General features: G+C 43.3%; 1 protein-coding gene across 1 annotated transcript in view; it reads right to left on the reverse strand.

Annotated features, from left to right (window-relative positions):
• Window positions 1–5,451: 5,451 nt before the first annotated feature.
• chpf2 (chondroitin polymerizing factor 2) overlaps window positions 5,452–13,013 on the reverse strand; it is a 56,644-nt gene continuing 49,082 nt past the window's right edge. The window contains exon 4 of the mRNA XM_063060953.1: window positions 5,452–10,158. Coding sequence (XP_062917023.1) covers window positions 8,899–10,158 — 1,260 coding nt within the window. The 3' untranslated portion in view covers window positions 5,452–8,898. The remainder of the gene's footprint in view (window positions 10,159–13,013) is intronic.

Genomic DNA, 13,013 nt, shown 5'->3' on the forward strand with positions numbered 1-13,013 from the left:
CAGCATGGCTTTGTCAAAGGCAGGTCGTGCCTTACAAGCCTGACTGAATTTTTTGAGGATGTGACTAAATATATTGATGATGGTAGAGCAGTAGATGTAGTGTATATGGATTTCAACAACACATATGATAAGGTACCCCCATGCAAGGCTTATTGAGAAAGTAAGGAGACATGGGACCCAAGAGGACATTGTTTTGTGGATACAGAACTGACTTGCCCACAGAAGGCAAAGAGTGGTTGCAGACGGGTCATATTCTGCATGGAGGTCAGTGACCAGTGGTGTGCCTCAGGGATCTGTTCAGGGACTCCTACTCTTTATGATTTTTATAAATGACTTGGATGAGGAAGTGGAAGGGTGGGTTAGTAAATTTGCTGATGACACAAAGGTTGGGGGTGTTGTGGGCTGTCAGAGGTTACAGCGGGACATTGATAGGTTGCAAAAATGGGCTGAGAAGTGGCAGATGGAGTTCAGCCCAGATCAGTGTGAGGTGGTTCATTTTGGTAGGTCAAATATGATGGCAGAATGGAGTATTAATGGTAAAACTCTTGGCAGTGTGGAGGATCAGAGGGACCTTGGGGTCCGAGTCCATAGGACACTCAAAGCTGCTACGCAGATTGACTCTGTGGTTAAGAAGGTATACGGCGCATTGGCCTTCATCAATCATGGGATTGAGTTTAGGAGCCGAGAGGTAATGTTGCAGCTATATAGGACCCTGGTCAGACCCCACTTGGAGTACTGTGCTCAGTTCTGGTCGCCTCACTATAGGAAGGATGTGGAAACCATAGGAAGGGTACAGAGGAGATTTACAAGGATGTTGCCTGGATTGGGGAGCATGCCTTACGAGAATGGGTTGAGTGAATTCGGCCTTTTCTCCTTGGAGCGGTGGAGGATGAGGAGTGACCTGATAGAGGTGTATAAGATGAGAGGCATTGATTGTGTAGACAGTCAGAGGCTTTTTCCCAGGGCTGGAATGGCTAGCATGAGAGGGCACAATTTTAAGGTGCTTGGAAGAAGGTACAGAGGAGCTGTTAGGGATAAGTTTTTTATGCAGAGAGTGGTAAGTGCATGAAATGGGCTGCTGGCGATGGTGGTGGAGGCAGATACAATAGGGTCTTTTAAGAGGCTCCTGGACAGGTACATGGAGCTCAGAAAAATAGAGAGCTATGGGTAACCCTAGGTAACTTCTAAGGTAAGGACATGTTCGGCACAGCTTTCTGTGCCAAAGGGCCTGTATTGTGCTGTAGGCTTTCTCTGTTTCTATGCAAATGAAAGAATTTGATTTAAAAGGAGTTAATGAAAGTACAGCAACTGTAGACAAGGCTGCTTAACTTTAGTTGTGGGGTATCTGCTAGGAATTATTATCAGGGACAAAATTAATGGCTATTTGGACAAGTGCAGATGAATAAACCAGAGCCAGCAGAGGCGTATTAAAAGCAAATATTACTTAATTCATATGATTGAAGTTTTGACGAGCTGACAGCGGGTGCTGATGAAGTCAGTAGTTGAAATAGAGCCGGTGAACTTTCAGAAAACATTTAACAAAAAGCCACATAACAGATGACAGGAAAACTAATGACCACCCTTCCCTCCCACACAGAACTCCATTTTTCTTTTATCCATGTGCCTATCTGAGAGTCTCTTAAATGTCCTGGATGTATCTGCCACTACCACTACACCCTGGCAGTGTGCTTCACACACCCATCTCATGTGCAAAAAACCTACCTCTAATATCCCTCCTGTGCTTTCCTCCAGCCGAGGTTGGTAGTGATAAGAGTGGCAAAAGGGTGCCTAGTCGTAGATGAAATTACTTCTGAATTTAATAGGACAGCATTGTAATGTACTGTAATTCAGCTGGTAGTGTTCACAGCTCTGGTGACCTGGGTTCAATTCTGCACACCGGCACTGTTTCTGTGGAGCCTGCTTGCTTTCTCTTTGTGGACGTAGCCTGTGCGGATGTTCCTGTTTTTTTCCATTTCAAAAGCATTAATAGGTTAATTGGCTGCTGTAAATTGTCCTGAGTGTATAGTTGAATGGTACAATGTGGGGGGAGTTGGTGGGAATGTGGGGAAATAAAACGGGACCAATGTAAGTGGATGGTTAATGGTTTGTGCAGAATCTGTGAGCCGAAGGGCCTGTTTCCATGTTGGGTGGTTAAATGTAAATGACAAGTTACAGAAAGAAGAAATGAGGAGAGGGAAGAAAATATAAAGTGCAATTTAAAGAGGGAACATGTCAAACCCAAGGGCATATATGCACAGATGTTTTGGAAGAGCCTGTTGAGAAAACTGTTAAAACATTATGTAGAATCCTGAGCTTCATAAGACTCAGATTCGAAAAATGAATAAACTGCTGTTAAACAAAAGTTCTGCACCAATTGTGGTGTTGCTTTGAACTTTGGGGTTACCAGGCCACAGGTTAAATGTGAATATGTTAGTAAGGGTGTATTAAAGATTTACTGAGATTCCCAGGGATGAGGTTTTCTAGGTTACATAGAAAATAGGAGCAGTTCCCTTGAGCTTGCTGCACCTTTTTATTTTCTCTCAATCCCACATTCCAGCTCTCTCCACATACCCTTTGATACATTAGGTCCCATACACCTCCTTAAATATATTCAATGACAAGATCCACTGCCTTCTAGGGTAGAGAATGCCATCAGATTACTTGAGGTGGCTGGAAACGCTGAGGTTATTCTCCTTGGAGATAGTTGAGAAGCAATTTGAAAAAAAGTGTTCGAAATCAAAATGGATGCATATACAGAAAAACTGCTCCCAATGAAAGAAGTTCTGAAGACCAGGAATTACATACCTATGGAGGTTGTCAAAATAATTAGGGAAGATGGCATAGGAGCATTTAAGAGACTCTTAAGATTGGCAGATGAATGTGCAGAGAAAGGAAGGATATGGTCAATATGTGGGGAAAAGGCATTAGATTAATTTGGAATCATTAGTTTAATTACTTTGGCATTACATTATGGGCAAGTAGATTCTGGTAGAAGACAGCGCCGGCAAACAAGGGGAAAGGAATTATATTAATTGGGAATCATTAGTTTAATTACTTTGGTATTACATTATGGGCAAGATGATTCTAGAAGAAGATGGCGCCAGCAAACAACGCAACCAAGGGTGATATCCTTCAGATGGTTCATGAAACTACTTCTTTTACATCTTCTTTTTCTTTCAAATGTGATTCTATTACCATTGGAGCCTGTGATCTACATTTTGGTGGTGAGCATTCTGGTGCTTTGCTGTCTCTGAAAGGGTTCTGCAAGGCTTCGAGTAAAGTGTGCGGCCTGGAGGCCAAGAAGCCTAGAGACAGAGTACAAGCCTATGATCATCTCCATTTATCACCAATTAAAGTGCAGAGGAAGATTGAAATCACCAAGGTGTGCACAGAAGGCAGGAGGGTGCTCAGCGCCATCTACCATCCTCTTGCTCGCTACTGCCAGAGGAAGGTGTCTGTGTGTGATGGTCTTTCTCTCCCTCTTGCTTGTTGATGATGGAGGAAGATGGCTGTGTATGATGGTCTCTCTCTCCCCTCACTCACTGCTCTCAGAAGAAGGTTTCTGCATTCGTATGGTCTCTCTTTCTCTCCCTTGATGCTGTTGTAGGATGGTGTCAGAGTCTTGGGTCTTGGGCAAAGTTTAATCAATGCAGTTTGTGAATTGGACTTTGTGGTTCACATTATGATGTGTTTCTGGTTTTTGGTCACTCTTTTTTGTTGCTATTTTGGGCAATTTTAAATCAGGACGGCTTGCAAATAACAAACACTGAACTGAACTGAGTATGTCTGGACTTTTTTGATTTTATATTCTGTAATTTTTGCTCTTTTTTTGGTTGCCATTTGTGCATGGTGGGTGGTGCTGATGTTTTTATTTGAACAGGTTCCATGGTTTTCTTTGTTTGTGGGGAAGACAAATCTCAGGGTTGTTACTGCATACATACTTTGATCATAAATGTTCTTCGAATCTTGGGCTGAAGGGGCCTGTCCTATTTAATGTAACTACAAAAGACATGAAGACAAGGGTTTATTCTGGGAACATTCTCTGGAGAGACAGTGGCAGCAGGCTGATTAGTGACTCTCAAGAAAGAATTCCTCACTTCAAGGGAATGCATCTGTAATGTTGTGGGTAAGCAGACAGAATAAATAAAGGCAACTATGAGCTTCAACTGACAGTAGCTTGTGTCTGTGCTGCAGGGGTTCTGTGTTTCCCACGCTGAATGGTGAAAAACCCTGTGGAAATCGCAGAGTTCTGCTTGAATATGCTGCTACTTTGCCCTTGTAGGTGTGCCAGGGGTTTGGGAGTGTGGGTGCTATTTGGTTCTGCATGGATGTACAGCTCTGTGAAGGTGTCAATGTGTGTGTATATTGCCTTTATATATGTGTATTTGAATCTTTTGTATCCTAAGTTATTCCTGTGTGATGCACACATCTGTTTGGGTGTCTGTACCTCTATGGGTGCGCATGGTCTGTAGGTGTATCTAGAACTTCTGGTAAGTATGATATATAGGTTGTGAGTTGACATTCACATCTGGTGAATGTGTCTGTTGAAAAGAAGTGGCAGAAAACTAAAAATGAAGAACCAACATGGAGAGACCACTGAAGATGAACATATTAAAATCAAATTGAACTGAAGTTCTCCTGAGCTGTGCAGGATATCCCAAGACACACGACTTCCCTGCAAGTTAGATTTAGGATGCAATCACTGTTATGTTAGTGAGATCCCATCAAAAACAGTGAATGCTCTACTTTTGACAACAATGGCTGTGCAGATAGTTGGCCAAGACTGGTTCCTGAGAATAAAATGGTGGTGGCAAAGACGAAGATCTTTTGAGATTGCTTGTGCTCTGAATGTGGGCAGAAATTTCAGAGAACCAAAGAAGTGTTTGAAAATAGCAAAGCTGATTTACAGAAGAGGTCCTGTGATGCACAATATATCCACCACCCTTTTATCCCACTGAGAAATCAAACAGTAACAGACTACAATGCTATATCATTGTTTGAGCTGGCAGCAGTGTTCAGTACACACAGTTACAACATAAAATTACAGCTTTTAAGACAAAACTTTTGGATGGCCCAAACTGTTTCCTCTGCTCAAGGGGACCAGCTGTTCCAACACAAGTGCAATACTTTTGTTTGTTTATACAAAGTACAAGGATAGCACTAAGCATTTGACATACATTATTTCTAAGTGCAGCAACCGAGGTGAGTCTACATAGCAGACAGTTTGTGAGCATGCGTGTGCATACACTCACACACTCTGGCAATGAGATGAATGACTAACACACTGTAAATAGTTAAGGAATAAATTTTTTTCTTTTAACAACTAGAGGCTCTGGGACATCTAGTTGATCTTGGTTCTTACTGTACAATACACTATTTACTGTACTGTACTGTACTATGTTCTATTAGCTTGACATGTTATCTGAAGAACACGTGTGTACGTATACACACACACACACACACACACACACACGATACAATATAGGAGACCACAAGCTATTAATCCAGAATTGAAATGTCATTCAATCCTCTTCTAACTTGGGACACTGGGGCCTCTGCGGTGGCTTGGTTGAGACCCTCAATGAGGTTGTCTGGGATTTGGCACGCTGTCAAGTTCTCCAGAGCACTTTGGGAGGCAGCAGTCCCCTTACCTACAGCTCTCCATCCAGTCACTGCTTCTCTGAGATGGTACATCCACACTTTATGAAAGATGTGAACACTTTAGAGAAGATACCAATGGGAACTAGGCAAATGATTATAGGGCAAATGAATTTGAATTATACAGATAGACTTGAGAAATTGTGGTTGATCTACTTGTGATTGAGAAGATTGGGCAGGGGTCTGTGTAGGTACACAGACAAAATGTTGGTGGAACTCAGAAGGTCAAGCAGCATCTATGAAAATGAATAAACTGTCAATATTTCAGGCAGACACCCTTCATCATTTATTTCGATAGATGCTGCCTGACCTGCTGAGCTCCACCAGCATTTTGTGTGATTTCCAGCACCTGCAGGATCTCATGTCTGTGTAAAGGAACAATATTCACGAAGGCTATAGGCAGAACACATATATATTAGATAGTGCTGGAAGGATCAAGAACCAGAGGTTATAGAATTAAGACAATTAACAAAAGAACCAGATGTGATATGAGATAAAAAACTTTTTATGTTAAAGAGCAGCAAGCGGCGAGTTGATGGAGAAGCATTAAGCGAGATTCAATTGTAGAGTACAAAAGGGAAGTGGATTATAACCAAAAAGGGAAAAAAACTGTGGGGAGGGTCAGGACTGTGATTGGCTAGATTTTCTTACAGAATTCTCACATGAGGGTGTGCTCAGCAGGCTGAATGACATTTCTGTGACACCATTCATAAGGCAGCTATCAAACTACGATCTTGTACCTCATTGTTTACCTGCACTGCACTTTCTCTGTAGCTGTTACAGTTTATTCTGCATTGTTATTTTACTCTGTTCTACCTCAATGCACTGCAATGATCTAATCTGTATGAACAGTATGTAAGAGAAGCTTCTCATTGTATCTTGGGTCATGTAACAATAATAAACCACTTCCAAAGTACACTTCAATTACATTCTTAAATTGGAACTATTATAACATACTTCACATTGGGACCCAATCACCATGGGTAATACTAGTGGGCTGATTAATCAAATAAAAGAGGGTTGAGTGTGTACAGCGTACAAGGCTCAGACCTCACAACACCAGAGAAACAGACTCAAATATAGCCCAGACAGACCCTTGCAGTCAGTGTCAATCCCAAAAAGCCAATCTAAGGACAAGGAGTAGAATGGTCAGCACTTGAGACTGGGCAACAAAGGAGCTTCACTCTATTGGTCCAAGAGCCTACGGTCTGTCATCCATCTGTAGCCAACGCAGGATCCGGAACCAAACCAGACGTGAATGAATAACTGTTCCACTTCCTGCCCACAAATGTGATAAGACCACAGTGCACAGACAGAGCACGAGTGGTTAGAGAGGTGACATGATAGGTTCAGTGAATGCTTTGTTCTGGGGGTTCTGGTACTGTATCATGTCTCTCAGGTGAAGGTGTAAGTCTGAACCACCCAACTTCTGACAAGTGTGCTGCTGTTCATCTATTTAACGTCAAGAGTCCTACAGCTCAGAAAAAGGCCCTTCCACCTGGTTACCACCTCACAGGGAATTATGAGTCCTGTTTCCTCTGTTAATCAGCATTCCTTGGTGCCTCACAATTTACTGTGTGTGCCCTACTCCTATATGACTTCACAAAATGCATCACTTCACGCTTGTCAGGATTAAATTCCATCTGCAAACAGTTAGCCCATTATATTCCAATGTCCCTTACACACCCTTCCTCACTATCCACACCACCAGGTTTCTTAACTAACTCCTACACCCGAGTAGAATTGGATCAACATTTAAAGGGAAAATAAGAGCAGGGAAGGAGCAAGTGATGCTAATTGGAGTGCTCAAACAAAGACTTGGCAGCACAAGCATGAGGGGCAGAACTATTTCCATTCCTTCTGTACTATTTCCATTCACTGATTCCAGTATCCCAACACTTACAGCTGTTTTGTCTTCATCCAAGGAAAGGGTGGTCAATTATTGCAATTGCCTCAGACTCATTTTATAAGTTAACTGAATGTACCTGACTGAATTAGGTGAATGCAGCAGGTCAGGTTTAAGGAGATGTGGGCTTGACTGCAAATTTCAAATTCTAGCTTTCATTTTAACATTGGGGAATGTTCATACAGAACTTTGCCTAAAGGAACCATGAGGTCACTGGGAGGCTGGGGAAAAGGGTCAGGTATGTTTCTTTTTTTCGGAATTCTTTCTTTAGAATCTGGGTGTATGCCTGTCCTTATTTGCCCTTAAATAGTGATTCATTGGACCATTTCAGAAGGCATTGAAGAGTCAACCATATAGTGTGGCTCTGCTGTCACAATTGGCTGAGAGGTAAGCACAGGACATTTCTTCTCCAAATGACATTAAACAAATGTTTTTTTTGATAAGCGGTAGCTTTTCCAGACATAATCACTAAGATTAGTTGTTTTTGATTACCAAATTTAAATTGTAAAGTCCAAAGGTGAGATAGATACACCAGTCTCTGGATTATTAGACTCAGCTTCTAGTTGGTCTCATAACTTAAGCACTACACAACAACCCTGAAAGGGGGTTAAATGTATGGGTTGAATGGGGATGACAGAGTGAAGGGCTCATATCTGTCAAAGATTAAATGAATAGGTAGAGTATGATAGGGAGAGTGCACAGAATTTGAGAGAGAAGTGGCCTCAAAAGAACCAAAAGTTCTTTCTCATCAGTCACTTTTCTTAAAATTCTTATTAATTGCAAAACCTTTGTTGGATATTTTGTTTCCTACTTGATTTGCCACAGGGAACAAGTTGAGAAGGTGACTGAGATGCGGAATTTAGCCAAGCTCATCTGCGATGCTACCTCTAAGATTTGCTGAAGTTCAGTGACGTAAGGGCTGCTCAGGCTGGAGAATGGGCCACTTCCCACTCAGGTCAGCACCATTCAGCTGCCGGGCAGAGATCCCAGAGCTAAAGCCCCAGGGCACCTTGTCACCAGGAATGATGATTCTTACCTTTGGTTAAGTAGGGGATCCATGACTGGGTGATGCTAAATTTATTTATAAAATACAGAGATTGGAAAGGAAAGTGAGAAACCAAGGATTCTTTGTTGGATTGTACCTGAGATTAGATTGGATTTTCAATCAGCCTCCTTTTGAAGGATTATATGTCTTCTGTCTTTGTCTAAACAGGTAGGATTTGAACCAAGATCCCAGTGGCTAAAAGCCAAACTACAGTCCCCAGTGTAACAAGTTTCTCTAAGAAAATACTAGAAAGTCAAACCTTACATTAGTCCTTGCTACAGAGTCAGATCTAAGTGCTATTGGCCTGCTCTTGTTCAAACATAGCCAAAGCCAGCTGGGAGCGTGATGCCAGCCCTTCCAGATTGCTAAGCATGCAGCGGTGATAGAGCTCCTCACTGAGCCTTGGGTTGCAGGTTCTGTAACTGTACTTCTGCACTAAGGCTGGCTCCACTGGTCGGAAGACATGCAGGCTGGAGTACTTGATGAAGACGTCATACAACTCCATGTTCTCCAGCATTTCATCATTGTCCAGGATGTCTGCTGCCATCTTGGTGCGGGCTGCCATGTAATCTGAGTTGAAGAAGCATGCCTCACTGAATATGCGCCGGTCAAAATGGCCATCCTTCACAAACTCAGCGGAAGAGGGGGTCTGCTGCTCCCGGTAGATGACAGCAGGGTTGTACTCCTGGAAGTGGATGGGAAAGAAGACCTGCCAATTACTTATGGTGTTCATGCGGCAACGGTTGAGAAACTCACCGTTGATCTCAGTCCAGACACTAGCGATAAAGAACAAGGTGTCTACCGGATGCTTTTTGGAGATGATATCCATGATCTTAACCTGGGAAGGAATATCCGTTTTGACGCTTATCCATGGGATCTTCACATCAGCGTATCGCTTCTCGATCTTGGCTATGGAGGACTTGACCCCTGCAAAAACATCATTCTGACTCACGCGTTGTGCATCAAAGGGGTCGTAGATGAACAGGAATGTCAACAGCATATTGTCGTGTAAGTCCAAGCCATTCATGGAGTAGGCTTCCAGGAAGTTCCCCACATAGTCCTGCTCGTGCACTGTCAGGGGCAGGATCACCTGAACCCGGGTGGCCTCGGTCACATACGGCATAGGGATGATCTCAACATTGCTGAGTGGCCGTAGCAAACTGACACGCTTTGCAATGGCCCGGCTGTACCCCTTCTGAGTATGGGCCTCCAGCACCAGATCCAGTGTGTACTCCATACCGCGTGTTGGATCGAAGCGCCGATAGCCATTGAGCAGCTGACGCTTGCGAAAATGTAACAAGGGCTGGTACTTTTCATTCAACTGCTGCACAGCTGTCTCGATAATGTCCTTGATGTCTGCCTTGTTGATTCCGCGAAGTTCGCACTTGGGAGCCCCCTCGACACATGAGTAAATCTGCTCTTCTGTGAAATAGTCCCAGTTTATGACCTCAAAGCGGGTTTTGGGTTTGAATGGAGGATTGATGCCAATTGGCCAGGAGGCTCCCACTTCTCCCTCTGGTGTCAGCTTACTCAGGTTCTTTATTTCCATCTACAATAGAGGATAACACATAAATGCTGTCAGTTAGATGGTTTCTAATGTGTCTACTTAAATGCGAAAAGTGTCAGCAGCAACAGTGAAGAACTTAAAGCACGAATCAGTACATGGAACTACACTGTACACATTTGGCTGTCACAAGGTCGGGAACAGCCACTGGAAGTTCTGGATTTAAATGTTTCAAAAGAGACACGGAGGGAGGTGAAAGAGGTGGGTGAATAGCATTGCTAATCAGGGATAGTATCATAACTGTGGAAAGGGAGAACGACTTGGAGGGATCATCTACTGATTCAGTATGGATTGGCACTTCCTCAATTTAAAAGATCAAGATGGGGCAGAATTTGTTAGGTGTTTTCAGGAAGGGTTCCTAACACAACATGTTGTCAGACCGACTAGAGGAGAAGCCATGCCGGATCCAGCACTAGGCAATGAATCTAGTCAGGTAACAGATCTTTCAGTGGGTGAGCATTTTGGAGATAGTGACCACAACCCCCTGACTTTTAGCCTTGGACAGGGAGAGAAACAGACGATATGGAAAAATATTAATTTGGGGAGAGAAAGTTATGGTGTTATTAGCTAGGAAGTTGAGAGCATAAACTAGAAACGCATGTACTCAAGGAAATGCACAACAGAAATGTGGAGATTGTTTAAGGAGCACTGAATGAGTTCTGGATAGGTTTGTCCCATTGAGGCAGGGAAAGGATAGAGAAATCATGGTTGACAAGAGACTTGAATATCTAGTGATGGGGAAGGAAAAAACATACATGAGATTCAAGAAGCAAGGATCTGGCAGGGCTCTTGAGAGTTATAAAATAACCAGGAAGTAGCTTATGAAGGAACATAGGAGAGGTAGAAGCGGAGATAAGAACGTCTCGGCGAGTAGGATTAAGGAAATCCTCAAGGTGTTCTACAAGTACGGGAAGAACAGGAGGATGACTAGAGTGATGGTAAGACTGATCAGGGACAAAAGAGAAAACATGCCTGGAGTCAGAGGAGGTGGGGGTGTCCTTAATGAATACTTTGTTTCAGTACTCACCAGTGAGAGGGACCTTGACAAATGTGAGGACAGCATAGAACATGTCGATGATAAGAAAGAGGATGTGCTGGAATTTTTAGAAAAACATTAGGATAGATAAGTCCCCAGAGCTGGAAGGGGAGATCCTCCAGGTTACTAGAGGAAATAAAGGAAGAAATTGCTGCACCTTTGGCGATGATCTTTGCATCCTCACTAGCCACAGGAGTAGTACCAGAAAATTGAAGGGTGTAAAACGTTATTCCTTTGTTCAAGAAAGGTAATGGGGATAATCTTCAAATTACAGAAGAGTGAGTTTTAAATCAGTGTTGGGCAAACTACTGGAGAGGATTCTTAGAGACAGGATTTAAGAGTTCGAAGAAGCATCGTCTGATTAGGGATCGTCACCATGGCTTTGTGAGGGACAGGTGGTGCCTCACGAGCCTGACTGACTTATTTGAGGAAGTGACAAAAGAAATTGATATGGTGAAGCAGTCAATGTGGTGTATGTGAATTTTAGTAGTGTTCGACAAGGTTCTTCATGGCAGGCTCATTCAAAAAGTCAGAAGGCATGAGAGCCAGGGAAACTTGGCTGTGTGGATTCAGAAATGGCTTGCCCATAGAAGACAGACGGTGGTTGCAGATGGAGCATATTCTGCCTGGGGGTCAATGACCACTGGAGTTCCACGGAGATCAATTCTGACACCCCTGTTCTTCAAATTTTTGAAAAATGACTTGGATGAGGAAGTGGAAGGGTGGGTTAGTAAAACTGCAGATGACACAAAGGTTAGTGGTGTTGTGGGTATTGAAAAGGTTGTCATTGGTTGCAACAGGACATTGTTAGATGCAAACCTGGGCAGAAAGGTGGCAATGCAGTTCAATCTGGAAAAGTGTGAAGTGGTATACTTTGGAAGGTCGAACTGGAAGGCAGAATACAAGATTAATAGCAGGATTCTTAGCAGTATAGAGGAACAGAGGGATCTTGGGGTCCAAATCCACAGAATCCTCAAAGTATGCTGGCCTTCATTAGTCGGGGGATTGAACTCAAGAGCCACAAAGTAACGTTGCAGCTCTATAAAACTCTAGTTAGACCACATTTGGACTATTGTGTTCAGTTTTGGTCACCACATTATAGGAAGGATGTGGAAACTTTAGAATGTGCAGAGGAGTTAGACCAGGATGCTACCTGGATTAAGGAACATGTCTTAAGCGGAAAGGTTGACTGAGCTAGGGCTTTTCTCCTTGGAGTAAAAGAGGATGAGAGGTAACTTGATAGAGGTGTTTAAGATGACAAGAGGCATTGATATAGTGGACAGCCATTGTCCTTTTTTTAGGGCTGAAATGTCTAATACAAGAGGACATAATTTTATGGTGACTGGAGGGAAATATAGGCGGATGACAGAATAAGGTTTTATACACAGAGGGTGGTGGGTGCGTAAAACGTACTAGCAGGGATGGTGACAGAGGTAGACACATTCGGACTATTTGAGAGACTACTGCTTATAAGGGAAAGTGAAGAGGTGATAGACAGGAGCTACAGGAGGGAGGTAGTCACCCCTAGGCTACAGGGGTCAGAAAACTGGGTGACTGTCAGGAGAGGGAAGGAAAATGCCCAGACAGTGGAGAGCACCCCTGTGGCTGCCCCCCTCAGCAACAAGTATCTCATTTTGGATGCTGTTGAGGGGGATGACTTGACAGGGGACGGCCACGGTGACCGGGTCTCTGGCACTGAGCCTGGCACCGTTGTGCAGGAGCGAAGGAGGGAGAAGAGGAATGCGGTAATCATAGGGGATTCCACAGTCAGGGGAACAGACAGGAGATTCTATGAGCCTGATAG

This window comes from Mobula hypostoma, chromosome 1 (assembly GCF_963921235.1).
Source record: "Mobula hypostoma chromosome 1, sMobHyp1.1, whole genome shotgun sequence".
Classification (NCBI taxonomy): domain Eukaryota; kingdom Metazoa; phylum Chordata; class Chondrichthyes; order Myliobatiformes; family Myliobatidae; genus Mobula; species Mobula hypostoma.